The sequence below is a fragment of the Dipodomys merriami genome, unplaced genomic scaffold (assembly GCF_024711535.1).
Source record: "Dipodomys merriami isolate MVZ:Mamm:240054 unplaced genomic scaffold, mDipMer1.0.p SCAF_28, whole genome shotgun sequence".
NCBI lineage: Eukaryota > Metazoa > Chordata > Mammalia > Rodentia > Heteromyidae > Dipodomys > Dipodomys merriami.
The window spans coordinates 5,971,969-5,996,572 of NW_027204270.1; the positions used below are offsets into that span (position 1 = coordinate 5,971,969).

General features: G+C 57.9%; 1 protein-coding gene across 2 annotated transcripts; it reads left to right on the forward strand.

The window, feature by feature from the left end:
* Positions 1-2,326: 2,326 nt before the first annotated feature.
* On the forward strand, positions 2,327-24,244 carry Tmem201 (transmembrane protein 201). 2 transcript variants are annotated; one of them, XM_070037297.1, is made up of 12 exons: positions 2,327-2,521; positions 8,541-8,661; positions 9,295-9,489; positions 10,439-10,615; positions 12,213-12,565; positions 13,055-13,258; positions 18,247-18,479; positions 19,382-19,453; positions 19,876-20,172; positions 21,682-21,750; positions 21,838-21,975; positions 23,021-24,244. In XM_070037297.1, the coding sequence occupies exons 1-12, from the start codon at positions 2,409-2,411 to the stop codon at positions 23,116-23,118; spliced, it is 2,070 nt and encodes a 689-aa protein (XP_069893398.1). In that variant the 5' UTR covers positions 2,327-2,408; the 3' UTR covers positions 23,119-24,244. The 2 variants fall into 2 exon arrangements, with proteins under 2 accessions (XP_069893398.1, XP_069893399.1); XM_070037298.1 differs by lacking the exon at positions 21,682-21,750.
* The last annotated feature ends 360 nt before the right edge of the window (positions 24,245-24,604 follow it).

Below are 24,604 nucleotides of genomic sequence, written 5' to 3' on the forward strand. Positions count from 1 at the left end.
GCGCTGTGGCTCAAATGGTTGAGTGCTCTCATCTTGAGCTGAAGACTGCAGGGACAGCACCCAGGCCCAGAGTTCAAACCCCACGACCAACCCCCCCCTTCCAAAAAAAGAAATTTAATTGTAGCATGATAATGATGAGCAGTAAAGCAGATGGGAGGTATGGAACTGATCCAGAGTGACTTGTCCTGCTTATTGAGTGAGTGAATGAATGAATGAATATGATCCTGCATGCCTTAGAGTCTGTGAAATGTCCTGATCCCAAGATACGTTAATTAGCTAATGCCTAAGATGACTGACTTCAAAACCAGGGAGGTTTATTTAGGCTCACAGGTTCTATCCAGGATCAGCTCCTTGTTTGGAGGCCCGAGGAAAGGCAGCACATCATGTCAGGAGCAAGTGATAGAGTAAAGCTGTTCCCTCTCCTATGTAGAAGAGCCTGTGTTCCCCAGTCCCAGTCAAAGACCTAGCTCTCCAAACTGGAAGACCCCATGAGGCCTTGTGGTTTAAAAGCGTTCACCACCTGCCAATAGCCCCACAGACTGGAGACCAAGACTCTGACAGTTGGGCCTTGGAGGACATGATGCTAGGTCCAAACTGAAGCAGGAATATTCTGGCTCCAAAGCCAAGGTCGGGCAAACCTTCACCTAAGTCCACGAGTCCACAGTGATGCCAGTGATCAAGATGCACCAGAACAAATGAGTGATGATGCACTGTTAGATGCATACGTTGTCCATGGATTAGACTCCTTCCTTTGGGACACAGGCAGATGATACTAAATCTTCCTGGCAAGAGAATAATGCTAAACAGTGGCACGAGTTTTAGTGGACACTGCACTTTAGGACATCACTCTTTTTGTATGGGTTTGGGTGTGTATGTGGGTGTGATACTGGGGCTTGAGCTCAGGGCCTGTGCTGTCCTTTAGCTGGTGGTGCTCTACCACTCCTTGAATTGCACCTCCACTTCTGGCCTTTTGGTGGTTAATTGTGGGTGAGAGTCTCACAGACTTCTGCCCAGGCTGGCTTTGAACTATAATCCTCATAGTCTGTTGAGTAGCTAGGATTACAAGTGTGAGCCCATGGTGTTCAGGCATTCACCCATCTTTATGCTTTGGGCTGGTGGAAGCTGCCAAATAAATAGGGAAAATCCTCTGCTCTGGCACGTAGGGCCAAGAGAGGTCCTCTCATTGGTTCCCATCACTCACCATGGTTCTCCCTTCCTGCTTAGTGAACACACCTCGCTGACGTAGACCAATTAACTGGCAACAGCAAACAAGATGGCCACCCAACATTGTCCAAAGAACTTAGTATTAATCTCAAACAATGGCAAAGTTCTGAGGTCATAGGAATATCATGTAGTTAGATATGAATATTTCCTATTAGCATTCTTTTTTGCCAGTCCAGGAGCTTGAGCTCAGGGCCTGGGCATTGTCCCTGAGGCTCTGTGCTCGAGTCTAGCACTCTACCACTTGAGCCACAGCACCATTTCTGCCTTTTTTCTGAGTAGTTTATTGGAGATAAGGGTTTCACAGACTTTTCTGCCCCAGCTGGCTTTGAACCATGATCCTCATAATCTCAGTCTCCTGAGTTAACTAGGATGACCAGCCCAGCTAGCATTTTTAAAGTAATTTAATTGAAATTAGTGCTAAAACATGTCCATAAAATGTATCTTCCAATCCCACCCTCACCCCTGGGTAATTAGCTTTCCCTTGCGTCAACCACCTTCTGTTTCCACAAACACCCATAAGCTCCATTCTAACTATTCAAATCATCAGCGTGTGGCTGTGTTACCCTACAGGTATTGTCTCCAGCTCTGCCATACTTTCTAAATGGCCTCTTCACTCTCCAAAACATGACTGTCCTGTGATTTATTAACCTCATCCCCATTGTTGGGCAATTGTGTTATTGTACAACCTAATTTTAAACCTGTGTGGCTCCAGGAGCTTCAGCTTGTAGTAAAATAGCAGAATAACTGAACTCACAGGCTAGTTTGGCTAGGTGCCAGGAAGATAATGCAAATGCAAGCAAAGGACAATGGCAAACAGGTGCGAACGTCCAGGTTGCTTTCCCTCGCGAGCTGACCCCATCAAGCTGGAGTCCAGGGCTCAGGCGGCAGACGCATGCGCGGGCAAGCAAGCGCGGGCGGGGCTTCTTCCCGGCTCGACGCACTGCCTTCCTCCGGCCGTCAGGGGGCGCTCCAGGGCAAGCGCCGTACGCTTCCGCCGGCGCCCCGCCCACCGGAGCTCGCCCTGCGCCGTGATTGGCTAGGTAGCGGGAGCGCGCCGAGTCAAGGGGCGGGCCCGCGCCTGCTACAAAGCAGCGAAGGTCAAGGCGCGAGCTGGCGCGCGCGGCCGCTCGTGTCGTGAGGCCGGCCTTCCCGGCCCGCCGCCGTCGCCCACCCGCGCGGGAGCCATGGAGGGAGTGAGCGCGCTGCTGGCGAGCTGCCCCACGGCCGGCCTGGCCGGCGGCCTGGGCGTCACGGCGTGCGCCGCGGCCGGCGTGCTGCTCTACCGGATCGCGCGGAGGTGAGTGCGCGGCCGAGGCCCCACGCGGCTCCCGCCGCCCCGCCCCCGCGTCGGCCCCGCGCCGCCCGGCCCCGAGGCCCGGGGCGGCCACCCGGGCCGCGAGCGAGCGGACGCGCGAGACCCGCTCTGCGGCCCCACCCCCACCCCGAAAAGGCCGAATTTGGAACCGAGTCCGGGAAGCGGCCGTGGAGCTTGGCTGGGGCCGGAGATCAGAATGCGGGGGGTGCGGCCTGCTCGGGGGCCGCCGCGGGCTGCGATCCCCCCCCCCACACACACACACACAGGGCTCGGTGGCGGACGCCGCTGCCCCCTGGCGGTCCTGCCTTGGGCCCCGAGCCCCGAGCCCGGGCAGCTCGTCCGATGGGTGATTACAGCTGACACTTGCTGCTCTGCACGCCACGCGCGCTCCTCACCGGGCGCGTTCCCGAAGCACCCTGTGCGCTCCCTTGCAACTAGGTAAATAGTAAATTGCTATTAGAATCACGTTTGAGCTACAGCACGCCTGCCTCCCCTCCCCCCCCGCCCTTCCCCCAGCTGGATGGCTTCCCGGAGGTAGGGAAAGCAGGTCCACTTCAAGGCGTCCAAGATGGGCTCAGGCTTCTGTGCTTCCGCTCTGCCAGGGCTCCGAGATAACCTGCAGCCCGGCTTTCAGAGCTGGCCTCGCCCACCGGCCTCCCTGGACAGGCCCACCTCTTGTTGAGCGGAGTGTAACGGACAGCTGAACCTCCCTCCTCGGAGGCAGAGAGAACGAGGAGTTTTCGAGAACATCCAGGGGACAACAAGGGACATGTGAAGTCCAGATCTCTTGGGTTAAGGAGTAAAGGCATCTGCTCACAGTCCCTTGGCAATAAGCAGTGGAGCTGCTGAACCTAAGCAACGTGGCTGACCAGTCTTTCTAAACCTGCCTCCTTAAGAGAGAAGCAGGCAAAAGGAATGGGGGTGGTTGAGTCACCCAAGCCTCCCCAGGAGGGAAGAATAGAAGGGATGTCAGCTGCATCTGGAGGAGGGGCCACCTCCCCCGTGGAAAGCAAAGGAGTCCCTGGCTCTAACGAGCCGCATATCCCATTCCCACCCAGTTTATGGAGCACGGGGGTCCTGCAAGACCAGCCGTCAAATTGATCGTTTTATCTCTGAAGGAGCTGTGACAGTGTGCTCAGATCCCCAGAGTCGTGAATAGCAGAGCTGGTCCAGAACCCTGCCTCCTCGTGGACTGGCAGTTCCTCTCAGCCAACCCCTGATGGGCTTTGATGGAGCAGAGACCTGTTCCTTGTGCCTGTCCTTGCTGTCTTGTGCCTTGTGCTACAACTCTGCCCAAGCATCTGGTTTATCTCTTCCCTTCCCCTTCCCTTCCCTTCCCTCCCCTCCCCTCCCCTCCCCTCCCCTCCCCTCCCCTTCCCTTCCCTTCCCTTCCCTTCTCTTTCCTTCTCTTTTTCTCTCCTCCCCCCCTCCACCTTTTCCCCTCTCTTTCTGCCAGTATTGGGGCTTGAACTCAGGGCCTGGGCTCTGTCCCTTAGCTTTTTTTTTTTTTTTTTTAACTCAAGGCTGGCACTCTACCACTTGAACTACAGGTCCACTTCCAGCTCTTTGGTGGTTAATTGGAGATAAGTGCCTCATGGACTTTTCTGCCTGGGCTGGCTTTGAACCTCAACCCTCAAATCTCAGCTCCCTGAATAGCTAGGATTACAGTTGTAACCTGGTGGTGTCTCTCCTGCCAGCCACAGAAATCTGGAACTTTGGTAAGGTGCTGGATGAACTGTTGCAGGAAAGCTACAAGGGTGCCCAAAAGACTTTTCATGGCCCTGGACAACACTAGTAGGTGGAGATGTACACTTGGGACTGCTGCCGTTGGTTGGGCAGAGAAGGATGTTCTCATGAGTACTGGATTTCATCTGGAGATGGTAACAGTTTACCACTGTCCTAGCTCTGAAGTAAGACCAGCCCAGTAAGAGGCATGCTCTTCTCCCACGCTCCTCCACGGGTATGTAAGTCATGGTGGAGGAGTTTGGGTCTGACCAGCTGTAGTGGGGGGTTTGAATGACCCTGGGGTGGGCGTGCAAGGAGATTTGGTTTGGGAAGAGGTCATCCTTAGCACACATCTGTGGTAGGGTTATTAGTACGCAGAGATGGCAGAGGGCAGAGTGGTGGCCTTGAGGAGGAATGCAGGAGCAGTGTCCCCCTTGACACTCAGGCCAGCCCATCTGTGCTTTCAGACTGGCCAAGGTGATCAGGAAGCAGTTGCTTCCAGACCTTCAGTTGGGCTAACCGGAACCTAGCTTTCCCACCCCTGGTGTCCTCTTGCCATGGTTTGTTGTTGTTGTTGTTGTTGTTTGGTTGCTTTGGTTTTTGGTGCATGCGTGTGTTAGTGTGTGTGTGCCACTCCTGGAACTTGAACTCAGGGCCTGGGCACTGTCCCTGAGCTTTTTCTTTTCCTCCTCAAGGCTAGGGCTCTACAACTTGAGCCACAGCTCCACTTCTGGCTTTTTGGTGGATAATTGGAGATAGGAGTATCATGGAGCCCAGTGCCAGTGGCTCACACCTATAATCCTAGCTACTTGCCGCCCTGTTTGGACAGGTGGTAGCTTCCAGTGGTGTTTGTAGGGATTGTCTGTCATTGCTTGTCCTGACAGAGTCCCAGCAGCAGGCCCTTTAAAAGCTGGGCTGTCCTGAGTGGGTGCTGCTTGCTCTGAGTGCACCCATCTTTCGTGCCCTGCATGTTGGCCGTCATTCTGTGGCATGTGACACCAGCTGCCCTGTCAGTTGCCTTGTCTTGCTGTCTGGCTCTGTTTTGCTCACCAGTCCATCTCTGCTAGCCTGGTGTGGTACTCAGTGAACGGAGGTGGAGGAGCAGATTTTAGGGTTTCGGTCTTAGTGTTGGTAGCGTGGCTGTAGACTTCAGTGTGTTGTGTTTTGAGACCAAGCAGGAGGCCCAGAGGTCCCTCAGATCCTAGCAGTGGTCAGTGTCCCTGCCCTGGAAGTGGGGGCGGGGCCTCCCTGGGCCCCTCCCAGGAGTCAGGCTCCCCTGTGAGGCTGAGCGCTCCCTGCCCCTGAAGGAACCCAGCCCATCTAATGTCTCTTATCTGGCAGGCCCCTGGGGAAGGCGAGGCACGTCTCCAGGACTGGTGAGCACTCAGTGGCCCCCAGACGTAGAGCCTCCCCAGGGCGGTGACCAAGCCCTGTGGGTATGCTTTCAGGATGGCACAGCACATTCCCTCAGTACTCTTTGGACTGAGGAACTCGAGTGATTGCCCACTCCAGAACATATCCCTGCCTGTGCCAACGACAAGCTGGTGTAGAATTAAATGCCTGGGTTTGGGGCTGGTGGGTCGCCAGAGGCACATGTGTGTGTGCGTGTCCTCAGCTCCGGGCTGGCGGAGGGCTGGACATGCGTTGCAGCTGCCCCTGGCCTTCTGTAAGGTGCCACCCACCCTGGCTTCCTCACTCCCGGAGGCCAGCAGCAGGCCCACAGGAGCTGGAAGAGTGGCTTCCACGCCCACCCAGGGGACCCCAGTCTACCTCGGAAGACAGCCAGCAGGGGGACACGGCCTGGGCCGGTGCCAGAGCAGGAGAGCACACGCATTCCCTTCTGTGTCACCATCTCAACCTTGTCCTCAGCCACGGCTCACCAGCCCGCCTTGGGGACTGTGTGGCCAGCTGTTAAGTGGGGCCTGTCCATCTACTAGTCTGATTTGTGGAAGGGGGCAGGCTGGTGTGGGGGACCCGAGATGCCAGTCATTTGCCTGTTGCAGGTGGCTCCTTTGGGGCCATGCTGAAGGACACGACTGCCTGGCCTGAGTGGGCTGCGGGTGCTCTGGCCCTGAGAGAACTCCCTACCCCCACCCCTGGCAGAAGGCCTGGGAGGGGGGACTCTCCCCCACCTTCCGCTTCCAGGCAAAGCGCTTCTAGAGGCCCAGAGCCATTATTTCCTTAGCAACGGAGCTGGAGAACGGAAATGTTAGCTGTCTAGCACAGGAGGGTCCGTGCGCACCTGACCATTGGTCCCTCAGGGCAGACAAGGGCCTTGCCTCTCACACAGACCAGGGCTGAGGGGACAGGTCCCACTGCCTGCCTGTTCCAGCCTTGAGGATTTCCCTCCCCCTTGCACAATTACTAAGAGGACTATAAAGAGATACAAATTAACAAAGAGTAGCTGCTTAATTGCTGCAGGAATGCCAACTGTGGGCCACACAGCAGAGCAGGTTTCTAAGCTGGAGCAGCCTAGCTGCTTCCATTGCTGGAGGCGTGAAGCTGCTGCTGGGTGCTGGCTGCACCAGGCTCAGTACCCCCCTGCATTCTTTTGTTGAGTCCCAACAAGAGACAGGGACAGGAGCTCTCCGGGCCCCACTTTGATAAGTGGGGTGATGAGATGGAAGCCCCAGAAATGGGGCAACCCTCTCTGGAGGCCACATCCATGAGCACAGGACCCCTCTGAGCCGTGTGCTGCCTTCAGGACGTGGTGGTTGCTTGTCAGTGTGAGGGCTTTGTCCTGCGCTGGGGTGGGAGGAGGTGTAGGGCCAAGGATGTGGGGTATCCTGGCCACCTCTGTCAGGATACACCTTTGGGGTCCTTCCCAACAGGGGCCTGGTCACATTTTCTCTCTGTCCTGACCCCACCCCACATGACTCCTTGGTGATGGTGGCTGACAGCTCTCTTCCTGAGCAGCCCCTGTGACGAGTGGCTCTGGCTGACAGGTGATGGGGCTCTGCTTGAGGCCAGAGTCCTGCTTCACTCCCCAGCACCCCCCACCCCCACCCCCCGGCCCCACGTGCCAGCCAGGGCAGCGCAGAGCTGGCCCTTTCCAGCTCTGTGTCTTGCATGCTTGCATCCTGCAGCATACAGAACCAGTGGGTACTGGGGTGCTCCCCTTACAGATGGGCACAGAGGCACCGAGGCTGAGCCCATGAGAGCGCCAGGGCACGTCTGCAAGTCAGCAGAGAGTCCGTGCCTCCTCCTCCCCTTTCAGGAGGAAAATGCCAAAGGGGCGGGACATTGATATGCCCGAAATCCTAGCTATTCAAGAGGCTGAGATCTGAAGATCTCAGTTCAGAACCAGTCCAGTAGACAAATCAAAAAAACCCACAAGTGGAGCTGTGGCTCAAGTGGTAGAGCACCAACCTTGAATTAAAAAAATCTTAGGAACAGTGCCCAGGCCCTGAGTTCAGGTTCTAGGATCAACACACATGCACCCACACGCACACACAGGCATGTGCCTAAGTGCATGCTGTCTGAGCCACAGGCCCATCTGTGTATGGTTGTCACTGTCCACGCTCCAGCCCTCCACAGCTGGAGGGGGCTTTGGGGAGTAGGTGCAGGAGTGGCAAGGTCAAGCCCCAGAGCTCTGCAGCTGCTGCTCTTCTGTCTGTATAGTTTCTAGGGACTGTATTGTGTAGGGACCGGTGCCTCCCTGCTCCCATACCCCACAGCCAATGGGGTAGATGGAGGAGACCCGGAGCACAGATCCCCCAGTATCTGGGTGAGGATTACCCAGAAGCCTCCACCTGCCACCACACGTGTGGCCAGCAAGCCCCATGTGTGCATGTCTTCATCCCCTCACCAGGAAGGCGTGGCGCTGGCCACCCAGCTGTCACTGGTCCCTGCCACTGGGCTTCTCTGGCTCTTTCACTCTGGAAACTCCCTAGAGAACGCCATTTCCACAGCCGGAGGGGGAGGGGGACCGTCCTGAGCTTGGGCCCTGTTCCCACCCCCCCCATGTCTGGCCCAGGACCTGAGGACCTGGGCGTGGGGGTGGGGGAGTCCCCCTACATGGACACCCTGGGGCTTCCAGAGCTGTGAACCTCCAGCCGCCCCCTGGGGCCTCCTGCGTGGTCCTGCTGGATGGACAGCAGCGCCCAGCCCAGCTTCCCCTCCTTGACCCACAGCTTCCTGCCTTTGTGGGCGTGCCCCAGGACATGGATCCTGCTTCTGGCACCCTTCCCCTGGGGCTAGGGCTGGCGCTGGGAGGGGGTTGAAGTCCTCAGGGGTTGAGCTCTTCCCTCCTGATTCCTCCTTCCTCCATCCACAGGGTGAAGCCCACGCACACGGTGGTCAACTGCTGGTTTTGCAACCAGGACACACTGGTGCCCTATGGCAACCGCAACTGCTGGGACTGCCCCCACTGCGAGCAGTACAACGGCTTCCAGGAGGTGCAGGGGGTGGGCAGGGCAGGCTGGGGCTCCAGGAGGTGTGGGTGGCCAGGGTGGGCCGTGGCTATGGAGCTACTACCTTGGGGTCATCCCTGGCCCACATCCCCTGTGTCCAGCCCTAAACAGACCACTTACATACACCCTATGGCTGGATTCCCACTGTGGGCTGCGGAGGAGGATTGGTGATGGGAGCTGTGGTCACTTGTCCCGGGTCTCCTCCCCACATGTGGCAGACAGTGGCACAAGCCCAGATCCGTGCAGCTCTGCAGCCTGCAGTGGTACGCATCGGCTTTTACTAGGCAGTGTGGTCTGTCCAGCCACCCACCTGCCCTGCCTTGAAAGACAGGTGCAGCGGAAGGCATGTGGCTGCTTGCCAATAAAAGGTTATAAGCCAGGCAACCCGCTCGCAAGCGCTGGCTCAGACAGTTATGAGAGAGCCTCAGGGTGCTGAGGGAGGAAGCCAGGCCCGGCCCTGCCCACCACAGATCAGGGGGCTTCATTCTCAGTGGGTTCCAAGTGAGGCTGCAGCGGAAAGGCCACTATCCCGTGTAAGGATAGCGGGGTGCTGTCCAGAAGGCCCCGAAAAGCCCCCTGGGAAGGAGCTGCCTGCCAACCAGTCCCCATTTCTCCTAGAACGGAGACTATAACAAGCCGATCCCCGCCCAGTACATGGAGCACTTAAACCACGGGGTGAGCAGTGTGCCCAGCCCCCGAGACCCTGCGCAGCCACAGCAGTGGGTGAGCAGCCAGGTTCTGCTGTGCCGAAGGTGTAGCCACCACCAGACTACCAAAATCAAGCAGCTGGCCGCCTTCTCACCAAGGGAGGAGGTAAGTGGACATGGCAGCTAGCCAGCAGTCTGATGCCATCACCCCGACCTCTAGCTGGCCCCACATTCCTGGATATGAGGCTTCTTCCTTCCCCGTTAGAGCTGAGGCTCCTGGTCTCCCTGGATCTTGGGTAGCCATCTGGGTTCTGGCCTAGGAACACCATGGAAACTCCAGGCTCATTGGGCCAGTAGGCTTGTCCCTGTGCCAAGGCTTCGTTGTGCACCTGTAGGGTCCATGCAGTTCTTACTGCGCTGAGCCAGGTCTGCTGAGAGTGAGTCCAGCTAGGAGCTGGGCTGAGCTGGAGCCCCTGCCCCCTCCAGGGGTCCAGGAGCCCTGTTACCTGCCTTCTCCCCTGCCTGCCTTACCCAGATGAGGCCCTGTGCTACTGCTCCAAACTGTAAGGACAGGAGGGATGGGTGAACTTAAGCCAAGAGGGAAAGGAGGTGGGATACACACCAGGCAGCTTTTCTAGTCCAGTTGGTCCATGAGATCACACGAAGCCATTGCTGTCACTAGAGACTGAAATACTGGAGGTGTGGTACTACCTCTTAAGTCGTTCCACAAGCCAAAGAATTCTTCAGCTCCCACTCAGGCTCAAACTCCCTTAGAGTTGTTTAGATCCTGGGACCCAAGGAGAAGGGCAGGCCATGGCCCTGCATTGTCTCTCTGCCTGGGTCCCGGCAGCATCAGCCAAGAGAACCTCATACAGTTTACCTGCCTGTCAGGAGCCCTGAACCAGAGCAATGGCCTTAGAGAACTGGGACTTGGTACGTGTCACCACCTGCAAGTCCCAGGCCTGTCCTGGCCTCCTCCTCAGGGCCTTCACCACCATTCACAGTGGCAAGGGGAAGTAGCTCAGTGGGGCCTTGTAAGTGGAGTGAATCCAGGTCCCCTGTAAAACAGGGAGCTTGGGTTCCCACTGACATGGAGCCCCTGTCCCCCACCACAGGGCAAGTACGACGAGGAGATCGAGGTGTACCGCCACCACCTGGAGCAGATGTACAAGCTGTGCCGGCCGTGCCAGGCCGCAGTGGAGTACTACCTCAAGCACCAGAACCGCCAGCTGCGTGCCCTGCTGCTCAGCCACCAGTTCAGGCGCCGGGAGGCTGACCAGGCCCACATGCAGGTCTGAGGCCAGCGTCCGTGCGTGCTTGGCCAGTGTACCCGTGGGAAACTCTTCCTAGAGGGCTAGGGCGCAGTGACTAGAGAGCAGCTCTTGAGAGCTGAGACCCCCTTCTTGAGGAAACAACCTCCCCCCTCTTCCCCCCCCCCCCCCCGCCCAGCCTCCACCAGCGAGGGCGAGTGGCCAGGACTGTGATACGTTTGCAGTGTATGTCTGAGCATAGGCTTAGGTGTCGCCCTGCTGCCCCTCAGTGGTGTTTGCCCTGTGACCGATTCATGGGTTACTGGCACTGTGACTCCTGTGTATAGCTGAGAAACTCACGTGGGACCACACTTGGGCCCTGCCGGTGCTGGGTTTAGATCCAGAAATGTCTGGCTAAAAGCATTTGTTTTTTAGCACAGTATTGAATGGAATATCTTGGGGTGGGGGAGGGGTGGTTGTTGTTTTATTTTTGGTCAGTCCTGTGGCTTAAACCAAGGGCCAGAGGTCTTTTGCTGAAGGCTAGTGCTCTACCACTTTGAGCCACAGTGCTACTTCCAGTTTCCTGGTCATTAATTGGAGATAAAAGTCTCAGGGACTTTTCTGGAGCTGGATTTGAACCACAATCTGCAGCGACCTCCGTTTCCTGAGTAGCTAGGATTACAGGCATGAGCCACCCACACTCAACTGGGTTTTTTTTTTTTTAATTCGTTTGTTTTTGCTTTTTAATAAAAGATCAGAGACCAGCAGTGTAGCTCAGAAGTAGAACATGTGCCTAGCATATGCAAAGCTCTGGGATAAATCCCCAGCACCACAAAAAGAAATAAAAATCAGACGTAATAGCAAATAGACTTAGGAGTAAACCATCCCCCAAGGGAACGCCTTACTCCTTATGTCCTAGGATGTACCCTAGACCCGCCACACACCACCCCTCTACTCCTGTATCCATGCTGCAGCCTCTGGGGACCTTGTCCTCACGCCCTTGCTTCTCATTCTAACCTCCTGGTTCCTAGATTTCATAACTTGCTACTGTTTTTTAACTTCTGCCAGAGTTATCTGCCTGGTTATTGCAATATTAGTTTAACACATAAAAAGGATTTTTTTTGAGTGAGAACATGACAAAAATGATACTCTTACTTGGAAGAATGATATCACTAATTTGGAAAAGATTTGTGTGTGTGTATGCTGAAGCTTGGCACTCTGCCACTTGAACCACATCTCTATTTCCAGCTTTTTGTTGGTTAGTTGGAGAAAGAGTGTCATAGACTTTTTCTGCCTGGGCCGGCTTTGTTTCTCAGTCCTTGGGTCTCAGCCCCCTGAGTAGCTGGGATCACAGGTGTGAGCCACTAGTGCCCTGCTGGAAAGATTTCTTTAAAAGGAGGTGAGCGTAGAGGAGTGGTATTCATCTCTACACAGAACTGTCTCGTGGGATGAATGGGGTGATGGTCTGGAAGTGAGACCAGCTGGTGGGGCAGTGGGGAGCCCGAGGCCAGAGCCAAGGGGCATGACACTGGGTGCGTGGGAGCATCTGGGCCCGGGTGGCAGGCACCCTCACATGGGGGTGCCGATGGCTGTGGGTTCTGGCGTCTCTGACTTGTGTTTTTCCCACCCTCTCTCTCAGAGCTTCTCTTCCTCCATGATGAAGGCCCCAATCCAGGTCATCCTGCTCCGGGCCTTGGCCTTCCTGACCTGCGCCTTCCTGCTGACCCTTGCACTGTATGGCTCCAGCGATCCCTTTACCCCAGGGGCTGCCCTGCCTCCGGCTCTGCCCCCTGGTGGCAATGGCTCAGCTGTGCCAGATAACAGCACTGCCACTGAGGCTGAGGGTTGGCGGCAGCTGCTGGGCCTGCTGCCGGAGCACATGGCCGACAAGCTACTCGAGGCCTGGGCCTTTGGGCAGAGCCACCAGGTGGGCATCGTGGTGCTGGGCCTGCTCACCTGCCTGCTGGCTATGCTGCTGGCCGGCCGGATCAGGTGCGTGTGGGGCTGTGGGCATGCGTGGCTAGGGGTCTGCATGCTGTGACCAAGGCCCAGAGGCCTGGCTGGTGTGGAGCCCTGGGCAAGACAAGTCCCTGTCCTCTACGGACCAGGAGTTTGCCTGAGAGAGGGCTGTGGCCCTTAGCCAGCCCACCCCTTGCCCTCTGCAGCTGGGTGGTTGTTCGCAGGGTCAGGGTGATGGGAGCCGCCTGCCCCTGGGCCATGGAGGCGAGGAAGGGCAGGCTCTGGACTTGCTTCCTTCTACGAGCAGCAGCAGGATCTCTAGGAGAGTTGTGCCCGTGTTCCACACCTCCTGAGGGAGCTATGCTTAGGAGAAGCACTGACAGGCTTAGAGTTGGGCAGAGTGAGTTGGAGAGATGTAGTCCCCGTCCCCTGAGCAGGTCCAGGTGTAGATGGACAAGACTGGAAGTAGGGGAGGGATCCCATATGCCTCCGGGCACTCACCCCTGCTCCTATCTCCACCAGGCTCAGAAGAATTGACGCTTTCGCCACCTGCCTGTGGGCCCTGCTGCTGGGGCTGCACCTGGCTGGGCAGTACCTGCAGGCGGCCGCCCCCAGCTGGCTGGACACGCTCAAGTTCAGCACCACGTCCCTGTGCTGCCTGGTGGGCTTCACCGCGGCTGTGGCTACAAAGAAGGCAGCAGGCCCCAGGAGGTTCCGGCCCCGAAGGTCAGAGAAGCAGCAGTGACTGCGGGGGGAGGACAGACAGATGGACAGACAGACGGACCGACAGGCCCAGGGCATGGCCCCCCCCCCCCCCCCCCCGCCTGGAACAGGCACTTACTGGTTTTGTCTCTTTAACCTGCCTCACACCCACCCCTCAGCCTCAAGCCCTGGGTTCTGGCCCAGCTCCTCCACTGCCCTCCTTGCCTTTCCCAGTACCCCCACACTGCTCCCCATGCGCCCCAGCCTGAGGTGCTCCCCTAGTGACCTGTGGCTGCTTGCCACTGCTGCCGCCTCTGGCCTGCGACAGCCCCCCTGGCAGGCCTGGGACTGTGGGGGCAGCACCCTGGCTCCCCACTGGCTCAAGGCTCCCTGTCTTGGCCACGGCTCTTGGCTGGCTCTGGGGCCACAGGGGGAGGGGGAGGGTCTGAGCCACTGTCACATGGCCTGACATTCGGGCTGCTTGGCATTGGCAGTCCACCCCAGCAGGGTGAGCAAGGGCCAGAATAGCACCATCCCTCACTTCCTCTCACCTGCTCTGCCCCTGCTTGGAGCCCAACAGCAGGTTCCTGGCCTACGATGGCCCCAAGGCTGCCTGATCCCTCAGTTCCAAACTGTGGAGGTGGCCCCGCTGGGGACATCTCTCCTCCAGCAAGCCAGATGGACTTCCAAGGGCTCCCCTTACCCCTTAACCCTGGCAGCTGGGCACTCCCTTATGCCCTCGGACCTGGGGTTTTTGAGCTTGGTCCCTAGCCACCTTTCCCTAGCCAGCAAGGGCAGGACTTGAGGGCTGTCCTGGCCCTGCCCCCGTGTGCCCGGGAATAGCTCAGATGACCCAGATTCTGCTCAGGTGAGGCACTCAGGCCTCGGTGATACCAGTTCATTGTCATTTGTCCCTCTCCATCTCATGGCCTCAGCTTGCCTCCCCTCTGACACAGGGGTGCCACCCCCGACAGGTCACTACCACTAGGGAAGAGCTGGCCCTCTCCGGCTGTGGCCCTGGTGAGACCCAGCTGTTCCAGCTCTGGTTAGCCGTGCGGAGGGACAGGCGGGCCCCTCCAGGCCCCAGGGTGCTCAGTGGTTGTGGGGATGAGCTGAGGATTAGGGGGATGTCGCATGTAGAGGACAGGCTCGCCTGGGAGCAGTTCAAGACCAGCTGGGGTGCACGATACCCTCTGAAGGTCCCTGTGTGAGTTGTGCCCTGCCTGCGGGTCATGTCCTTCCCGTGCCCCTCAGCATGGGCCAAGTGTGACCTGGTCTGGCCTTCGCCTTCGCCTCAGCATCCTCCCAAGGGGGGGAAAGCAGGTTATGCATGTGTGAGGTCATACCCAGCAAAGGAACACCAGCTGCCCAGGTATGACAGGTAGAGGGGCAGGTGTGAAGTGGCTGGTCACGCCCTGCCCTGCTGTGTTTGAGAGTCCAAAAGGTCAGCCGGCCTCCTGTGAGATAGCGGGGGGAGGGGGGGGAGTTAATTGTCGCACCAGCCTCTGCCCAGTGAGCTGTGTGACTTCTTTAGACAAGGCCCCAGCCTTGCGGGGCTCAGTGTGTTGTGGGGTACAGGCAGAACATGAAGTGGAGAGCCCCTCCAAAGATAGGCAGGTGAGGCCAAGGTCCTGCTGGCTCAGCAGTGAGGGGTGAATGAGCAAACTGCAACTGCCTGGGGGTCTAGGGGTGCCTCTGCCTGACCTTTTACCCCAAGAAATGGCCTAAGAGGGAAAAGGAGGTAGCAGGTGCCAGGTCTGCTGGTGGGCATGCTCTCACCTGAGTCGTGATGTCCTCTTCTCAAGGAGACTGACAGTGCAATGCTAATTGTTGTGTTCTTGGCATTTTTTAGGGTGTGTGTGTGTGTGTGTGTGTGTGTGTGTGTGTGTGTGTGTGTGTGTGTGTGTGTGTGTGTGTGTGTGTGTGTGTGTGTGTGTGTGTGTGTGTGTGTGTGTGTGTGTGTGTGTGTGTGTGAATTATTTATGCTAAGCAGAGCCAGCTCTGGCTGGCCAGGATCTCCTGCTCAGCATCACTCTGGCTCTGGTGGGTATGGAGAGATCTATAGGGTGGGGATTCCTGGCCTTTTTAGAGTTTTGTGTGACCTTATTTTTAAACATTAGTCTGCCCGTTAAGAGTTTTGTTCCTTTGAGGGCATCTAGCAACTATGGGTTGTGGCTCATGGACTGGGGACAGTCGTCAGCCCCTGGAGAGCACAGGTTCATCCCAGGTACAGGGTGGCCATCCTTGAGATAGGGAGTCAGCCCTGTTTCACCCTCTGGATATTTGGGGTCCTCATCCCAGACCCACCTCCAGGACCACCTCCATCCCCCAGCCAGCCATGCCTGTCCTGCGGGGAAGGGGCCTGCCCCGTGTCTGCAGCCGCCGAGTCTCGACTGTCTCTTGTAGTAGAACCGTGGATGACTGTGTAGACCCCTGATCGCTGTAACCACACTGGCCCTAGACATCATGTTTTGAATGCTGTGTTTTCAATAAATGCCTTCCGGGCTCTGCTTTTTCCGGGGGGCTTCAGGTATCACGTCTTTTTTCTCTTTTCTTCCACGTTTCTTGAGAAGGGCTTCTTGGTCAGGGCCAGGAGGGTGGGAGGGAGCTTTGTTTGGGGTGCTAGCATGTGCACCGAAGTCTGAGTGGGGTTGAGCACGCGTGGCTAGAGGTGGTCATCTCAGGGTCCCTCTCCTCATCTTTCCCACATCGCATCGCCCCCTTCCCACCTCGGTAAGGCGGCTGAGAACACTTGGCCCCCGCGGGGGGTGTCGGGCTCTCTCCGCTCTCTTACTGGCCAAGGCGGTTCTGAGGACGCAGACTTGGCCCCTGGGCCTCAACTAAAACCTTGGTACCTTGGCAGCTCTTGGCAGCGCTGGGGGTGCAGTAACAGCCAGAGCCAGGCTGAGCCCCCGCACAGCTCCCGCCTGGGGCGCTACGCATCACAGCCCAAGAAGGCAGGCCTCCAGGGACCTCACCTGCCAGCGTTTTTAGTGGCACCAAGATTGGGAACAGCCTCCCAGGCCAGACATATGGATTATCTCAGATTTGACCCCAGGGTGGCCTTGGGTCTGAGCAGAAGCTGGGGAAGTGGAGATGTGCTGCTTCCGGTTCTGCCTCTGAAATCCATGGCCCTGCCAGGACCCTCTCCTCGCGCTTCCAGAAATGCTCGCCTGTCCTTGGGGGCGCTGCCTGCTCTAGGGTGGCTATTGGCTGGCTCCTGGCCTGACCGGAGCCCAGCGCAGAGTCCTGCTGCCACCTGCTGGAAGGGCCTGAGCTTGCGCTGCTCCAAGGCCCACACCTGCCGCTTTCAGGCTGCTCCCCCTGGACCCACTTTCCTCCCATAGGGGCTCACCCGTGATCAAGCAAGAGGCTTCCTGGTTCCAGCTGCACCCTGCAGTGCCTGAAAGTCCTTCCCCTCCCGACCACGCTCCCCAGTGGTATTGCAATCCTAAAAGGAGAACATAAGCTCCACCCTTCCCCCCCCCCATGGATGTGTGTTTGCCAGTAGTGCGGCTTCTACTCAGGCCTCCCTCACTTGTCTTTTTCGCTCAGGGTTGGAGCTCTACCACTTAGGCCACACCTCTACTTCTGGTTTTTGCTGGTTAATTGGAGAGAAGAGGCTCACAGACTTTTCTGCCCAGGCTGGCTTTGAAACAAGATTCTCAGATCTCAGTCTCCTGAGGAGATAGGATTACAGGCATGAGCTCCCCACACCTGGCTGCTTTTTCCTTTAGACAGAGGGAGAGTCGTCCCCTGTCTGATGGGGGTGATGGGCATCAGACAGACTTGAAAGGCGGGTCAGAGTCAAAGCCAGTGTGCATCCAGGCCCCTCTTTGCTCTGCCTTGACTTCCATGTCGCCCAAACCCTGGGCCTGCCTTTGGTTCTGAAGTCCAGTTGAGCCGGCTCTTTGCAAGAAATGGGAATGACCCAGTGGTTCCCTTCGAAGTGAACAGTTGGCTCCACTCCTTCCTTATAAGACTGGGTGGGAGATGGCACTGGGTCGCTGTGGTGCATGGTAGGTTAGCGGTCCTCCCCTCCCAGCCCTTGGCCTTCACAGCAGGGGTGTCTTCCCCCCATCTCAAGCCACGGGGCCTGAGCCTGCCCGCCCATCTGTCTGCACTTTTGTCTGCTGGGCTCATGTGTCCCTTGGGACCGAGGTAAGGCTGGACGCCAGAAACTCCTTCCAGATGGCAGACTAATGCATTAACTGCCTCTGCCCCTCCGCCCCTCTGTAATCAGGTGCCTTAATTGGAAGCATGGTTGGTATTGTGGCCTGGGGTCATTGGGTCCTAGTTGTGTGATTTGTACCATTCTCAAGTTAAAGCGACACTGTCCCCTTCTGTCTTCGGGCATCCTTGCGGTCGTCGGGGTCCTATCTAAGTGAAGAGTTTGGTGTGTACCCGTGGTAGCCCTGCCGGCCACCTCCCATCTGTACACTGAAGGGGGCTTGAGATAAGTTATCCAAGATCAGAGAGCTGGTGACTGTGTTCCGAGACACAGCACTGGGGGAGCCTCAGAGCTCCGCTGCGGCCTCCTCAAGTCCCAGCTAGCCTGGGAGAGCCGGGGGGGGGGGGGGGGGGTTCTGAGCTCAGCAGCTTGGTTGGAAGATTCTGGACATGCAACAAGAAGTTTCCAGACAAAGCCTGAGTCCACTAAGCTTAGCGTGTACAGCATGGGACACTGGGTGTGCTGGCTTCGGGGTGAGGAGGGGTGGCAGAGGTGGCAGTGTCACTTTAATGCTGAGACACAGAGTGGAAGTGGTTTGCTGTGCGTGCGAGGGGCATGCAGGTGCGGTGGGCCGCGCCGCACCTCCCAGCCACCCGCTCCTAACGGGGAGAATGGATGACTGCTTTTCTGCTTCAACTAACGCACGCCCCTCCCCCCACCCCCCGGGACCCTGACTGAGGCTCACACCTCGGGAAGGAAGGGGCCCCACTGTGCAGAAACTGCTTCCAGAACCTTCCGCACTCACCCTCTTCCTCTCTCCATGCCCCATGGGCTCTTGCAGGTGCTTCCCAGGAGACTCCGCTGGCCTCTTCCCCTCCAGTCCCCGCCTGGCTGTGTCTTACTCAAGCACCACAGGTTCCTCGCCGTCCCTGTTCATCCCCACCCCGCCCGGCTTCCTGCCGCTGGCCGGCCAGCAGCTGTTCCGGTCTCCCCGCCGGGCCTCCCCCTCCTCACTGCCAGGCCGGCTCAGCCGCGCCCTCTCGCTGGGAACCATTCCCTCTCTGACCCGAACAGGTAGGAGCCGTCTGCTCGGGCCTTGGTAGCCTCTGGTGAGGAGGGGATGGGGAAGTTTCAATGAGTGGCTAGAGCGTCTCCTGTGCAGGCGGCCTCTGCTGGGCTGAGACCTACGCAAGCACACTCAGCAGCGGCCTTAACTGCGCTCAGCCTCGCTCTCGCTCTCTTTTTTAATTTTTTTTGCAAGTCCTGGGGCTGGAACTCAGGGCCTGGGCACTGTCCCTGAGCTGCTTTCGCTCAAGGCTAGCGCTCTACCACTTGAGCCACAGCTCCACTTCCAGCTTTCTCTGTGTATGGAATACTGAGGAATCAAGCTGAGAGCTTCATGCATGCTAGGCAAGCACTCTGCCACTAAGCTCTACTCTCAGCTCTTGGGACCAGAGCTGTTGATGGCCAGGGTGGAGGCTGGTGTGAAGAGAAAGACATTGAAGCCAGGCGCCGGTGGCTCACACCTGTGATCCTAGCTACTCATGAGGCTCAGATCTGAGGATTGCAGTTCAAAGCCAGCCTGGAGTGCAGAGTCTGAGATTCTCCAGTTATCCTCAATTAACCACCAGAAAACTGGAAGTAGAGTTGTGGCTTGAAGTGGTAGAGTCCTAGCTTTGCGCAAAACAGCTCAGGGACAGTGCCCAAGCCCTGAGTTCAAGCCTCATAACAAACAAAAAAATGCAGAACACCAGGTTTAGACCTGGACCGGCTGCTGACTTGCTATGATCCACTAGGGTTCTGGTTTCTTTACCAAATGGCCATGTGCTCCATGTACCTCGGGAACCAGTGTTGGTGAGAGCACACAGATTAGGTTTTGGCAGACGTGGGGCATGGGGCATGGGGGGGTTGGAGATTAGAGGCAGTGGTGGCTCACAGCCCTCAGGCCTAACCCGTGCTGTTTCCCTCTCTGCCAGACTCAGGGTACCTGTTCAGCGGCAGCCGCCCCCCATCTCAGGTGTCTCCACACGGAGAGGTTCCCCTTTCAGGTAAGGACAACAAAAGCTAGGAAGTGGGACCAGAAAGCTGCTTGGCCAGGGGGGCAAGGCCCAAAGTTTCTAGAATAGTGTTCAAGCGTGACTCTGTAGTCAAACCTCAGCCCTAGGCAAGAGATGAACATACCTATGCCTCAGTTTCCTCTGGTGTAAAGTGGGGACCCCAGACTCCCTCCCCTATGCTCAGCGAGAGAGCTGTGCAGCTTGTGTCTACATCTGTGTGACCTCTGTCCCCCTCCTTGGTGCCCGGTGGGGTGTCCCAGAGGCCTCCACTGCCCTGTCTGCCGCCTCCTTTCTTCCTGGGTCAGGAGTGAGAAGCCTCAGGACCAACTGGGCAGGAGGCAGGCATCACCATGACAACGGCACATCCCCCCAGGCACCGTGGCATGGCTGGTTCTGTTGTCCTCTCTCTGCAGATTACTTCTTGCTGTCTGGGAGCCTCCCCTCCTCCCCTCTCCCCTCCCCAGCACCTTCCGTGGCCAGCTCCGTGGACTCCAGCTCCGGCTCCCTGCGCCACCGCAGGCCTCTCATCAGCCCCGCCCGGCTCAACCTGAAGGGGCAGAAGCTGCTGCTGTTCCCGTCGCCCACGGGAGAGGCCCCCCACACCCCCAGCAGCTCGGAAGAACCCTCGCCACCCAGCGGCAGCCTCTTCACCATCGAGCCTCCCCAGGTGCCGCACGGGCCGCCCATGCGGGACGCCAAACACGCTGTGGGTATGTGTGGGGCCAAGTACGCTATGGGTGACCACCAGATCCCCTCCCCCCAGGGGCCAGGGGAGCGTCCGTACTCCCCCGGCTTGGACCTAGCCCTCCACTGGCTGCCTTTATATAGTCCTTTATTTAGCATTTGACTTTTGAGGCCCTTTATTCTCTGGGACTCAGCAAAAACCTATTGCAGCCGGATGCTGGTGGCTCACGCCTGTCACCTGAGGATCACGGTTCAAAGCCAGCCTGGGCAGGAAAGTCCTTGAGACTTACCTCCAATTAACCACCAGAAAACCAGAAGTGGCTCGAGTGGTACAGCACTAGCCTTGAGCTGAAGAGCTGAGGGACAGCACCCAGGCCCCAGAGTTCAAGCCCCACGACCAACCAAAACAAAACAAAGCAAAAAACCTATTGCACACTGCCAAGGCTGTGGTCTGCTTACAGATTTTTTTTCTTATATTCTTTCTCCAAAACATTAAAAAATTTTTTTAATTGTACTCTCGGCGCCATGGCTCACACAATCCTGGCTACTCAGGAGGCTGAGAGCGGAGGATCACGCTCGGAGCCAGCCTGGGCAAACATATCTGAGAAACCATTATCTTGAATTAACTAGCAAAAGGCTGGAAGTGGAGGTGTGGCTCAAGTGGTCGAGTGGAAAAAAAAAAAAACAGGTGGAAAATGCCAAGAAGAGTGGGCCCTGAGTTCAAGCCCCAGTATGAACACAAAAAAGTTAACAGTCTAAAGCCGGGCGCTGGTGGCTCATGCCTGTAATCCTAGCTACTCAGGGGGCTGAGATCTGAGGATCACGGTTCAAAGCCAGCCTGGGCAGGAAAGACTGTGAGACTCCTATCTCCAATAAAACCACCAGAAAACCGGAAGTGGCATTGTAGCTCAAGTGGTAGAGCGCTCGCCTTGAGCTGAAGATCTGAGGGGCAGCGCCTAGGCCCAGAGTTCAAGCCCCACAACCGACCAAAAAAAAAGTTAACAGTCTAGAATTTGCTTTAATCCCAGCTCTACAGAGGCTGAAGTGCGAGATCATGGGTTTGAGGCTGTACTGGCTTTGTAGCAAGATCTTGTCTAAAGAAAAGGAGCTCTGGGCATTCATGGCTCATGCCTATAATCTTTGCTACTTAGGAAGCTGAAATCTGAGGATCACGGTTCAAAACTAACCTTGGGGTAAAATCTGTGATACTCTGATCTCCATTGAACTACCTGAAAAGCTGGAAGTGGCACTGTGGCTCAAGTGGCAGAGCACTAGCCTTGAGCAAGAAGCTTGGGGATAGCACCTAGCCAAGTCCCAGGCCTGGCACACACACAAAAGAAACCCTAAAACTTTCAGATGGACATGTGAATTTTTTATTTCTCTGATAATTTTGAAAGGTCTGGTCCCGGAGCTGAATGCAGGCCAGGCAAAGAGCAAGCTTCCACTCCCTGGCCCGCCCCACTGCCCTGTCCACTTCCCCCTCCAGAAGTCCCGCCTCGGCACCTTTTGGCATTCATTTCCTGTTTCTGATCTAGAACCAGTATCTCCCAGCAGCTACACTGCTGGGGCCCATTCAGGACCTGGCCTCCCGCCGCCCAGGCTTGGTGAGCAGCTGAGGCTGTGTCCCGGGGCTGCGCGTGGGGCTCAGGAGGCGAGATGAGCCCCTGACTTGCAGGCTTTTCTCTCTGCAGACATGAGGTCGGTGCTGGCCAGAGACGGCGCCTGTAGCAGCCGGTCCATCAAAAAGGAAGACGACTCCTCCCAGTCATCCACGTGTGTGGTGGACACCACGACCCGAGGGTGCTGTGAGGAGGCTGCCACCTGGAGAGGTCGGTGGAGTGGGGACCCGGAACGGAGGGCGCGGGAGGGCTCAGAGCCTGCCTTAGAGCCCTAGGGTCTGGAATGAAAAAGAATCTTCTAGAGCTTTTTTCTGGAGAGATGGACCAATGGTGAGTCCTCACAGTACCTTCTGGGCCACCCCAGGACGGGTCCACTCTCTGGCCACGGGTGGCTGGGTTTTTTGTTTTGTTTGTCTTTTGTCAATTGTGGGTCTTGAACTCTGGGCCTGGGCTCTGTCCCTGAGCTCTTCAGCTCAAGACGAGCACTCTACCACCTGAGCCACAGCTCCACTTCCAGTTTTCTGGTGGCTCATTGGAGATCAGAGTCTCATGGACTTTTCTTGGCCAGGCTGGCTTTGAACCATGATCCTCAGATCTCAGCCTCCCGAGTAGCTAGGATGACAGGTGTGAGCCACCAGCGCCGGGCTAAGGCTGGCTGTTTGCATTTAACTAAATTGTAGAATTAAGTCGCTCCACTAACCATACTTCAGTGTAGCGCACTTCAATGGCCACGAGTCTCCAAGGCTGCTGTGCCAGACAGAGCAAAGTCTGCAGGCTGCCAGCACCGAGCTAGCCGGCACAGCCCGGGGGGCGGTGGCCAGGTCACTGGGCTTTGCCCTGCACCAGGATGCAGAGCCGCCCCTCCCCAGGCCCGGCTAGGAAGCAGGCAGGGGACCTCCGTGACTCCCTTGGCCCAGCGTTGACCAAGGCGTCAGGCCGGAAAGCGGGGCTGTCCCTGAAGAACGCTGTGCCCACACCAGGGGAAAGGGGCTGGGGCTGTGTCACTGTTCTTTAGCTCCCCTCCTCGGACCCCCATTTCCTTGCCTGTAAGGTGAATGTCCCGGTGACCCCTCTGCCAGGTGCGGGCACAGGGCAGCCTGGCCCGGCCTGTGGGGTGGGGCAGGTGCATCTTACAGGAAGTCATCCGGTCCTCATGCCTGGGAACACTGGGAGGCCTGAGGCCCCCGGTTGCATCTTCGGGGATTGAGGTCCCGCCCTGCCCACAGCAGTTCTGACCAGGTCTCCTGTCCTACAGGGCGTTGTGGACCCTCCCTGGTCCGCGGCCTCCTGGCTGTGAGCTTGGCTGCCAATGCGCTCTTCACCTCGGCCTACCTGTACCAGAGCCTGCGCTGACCCGGCCATCCGACAGCCAGGCCGGGCCCGCCGCCCCCACCGTGCCGACCTGTGCCAGGGCCCGCGCCGGCGCCCGACTCCGCAGTCCTCCACCTCGTGGACGGCCAGTTCCAGTCCCCAGGACGCCTGCTTCACCCACCACCTCCGTGGTGGATGTGGGTTGTGTTTGGTGCTGACTCTGACCCTGACACCAGGAATCCCAGCGAGGCCGCCGGACCCGCGGCCCTCACCCCACATCGGCCAGGAGAGGGCGCACTGCTGCGAACTGAGCCCGGCCCGCCCCCTACCAGACTTGCCCACGCTTGGGCCACCTTGATGCCTGGGGAGGCGGGAAGGGAGGGACGGTCAGCCTGCCTCGCCCCCTTTCCAGCCCCTCTAGCTCCTGGGGCTCCAGGGTGGGGAGGACCGTGGTGAGCCCCGCCCTCCCCCTCCCCCTCCCTCACACTCCTGCTCTGTGTACCCCTATTTTGTGACTTGGTGATGCAGCCCCCAGGCCGTCTTCCCCTCCCCCCCACCCACGCTGCCCCTCAGAGTCCTGGCTTGACCCCTCAGATCATCTGGAACCCTCCCCACCCCTGAGGGCCCCCGCCTCCCTTTACATGACCTCTGACCCCTCCCCCATCAGCCCACCCGACCAGTACGGCCGCTGCCCCCTGCTCTCTGGCCCGTGTTTGGCCCCCACGCGCAGGAAGAGGGGATCTTGGCACGCACCACCCTGGCTGTGCTGCAGGGTTTGAGGCCTCGCACCCGCCGCCCCACCAGTCTGTCCGTCTGTCCATTCTGTCAGATGCTCGCATCTCCCCACTGGGGACGCGGTGGGGGGCAGGGCAGGAGGAGGGTCTTCACTTGCCATTCAGGGATAAAGTTTATTTTATTTTTCTACACCTCTTGCCAGGCCCGGCCCGGCCGGTGCTGGGCCGCAGGGTGCCTCCCCGCTCCCGCCCGGGAGTCGGTCTCTGAAGCTCTGGGTGCTCTAATGTCATTTTTTAAAAACCGCGGGGAAGGGAACCGCGCCGACCTCGCCCCTCTGCCGGGCCATGTCCAGCCCGCCCTGCCCCTGGTGGGCAGCAGGCGCCAGGGCAGTGTTGGGACCAGAGGCCAGCTGCCCAGGAGGCTTCCAGGGTGGGGGGGGGGGGTGTCTGGTTTTTACATTGTATTTCTAGCCTAAGCAGCCCGGCCCCGGGCTCGGAGCCCACGGGGCAGCGCGAGGCAGGACAGGGCAGCGCAGCGCCTCAGCTCACCTGGATGCAGCACACCCTGGGCGGGCTGGTGGGCGGGACTTTGTCTTGGGTTTTGTTTCAAAAAACATATTATTTTTCTTTACCAGAAGAAAAAAGAAAATCTACCAATCTTTGAACCGTCCCTCTGCGCCTTTCTTCCCCTCCTGCCTGGATAGCAGCCATTCCCGCCATCGCTCACATGCGTGCAGATACACAGCCGTGCCCCAGAGGGGCGGCCCTGAGCCATGGCCACACCAGGAGTCCAG

What these genes read in the sequence shown, in the direction of transcription:
- Tmem201 (XM_070037297.1), top strand. Translation starts at nt 2,409, where the DNA reads ATGGAGGGAGTGAGCGCGCTGCTGGCGAGCTGCCCCACGGCCGGCCTG. An exon ending in CCTTCTCACCAAGGGAGGAG is followed by an intron (nt 9,490 to 10,438) that starts GTAAGTGGACAT and finishes CCCCCACCACAG; the next exon opens with GGCAAGTACGACGAGGAGAT. An exon ending in CGGAGAGGTTCCCCTTTCAG is followed by an intron (nt 19,454 to 19,875) that starts GTAAGGACAACA and finishes CTCTCTCTGCAG; the next exon opens with ATTACTTCTTGCTGTCTGGG.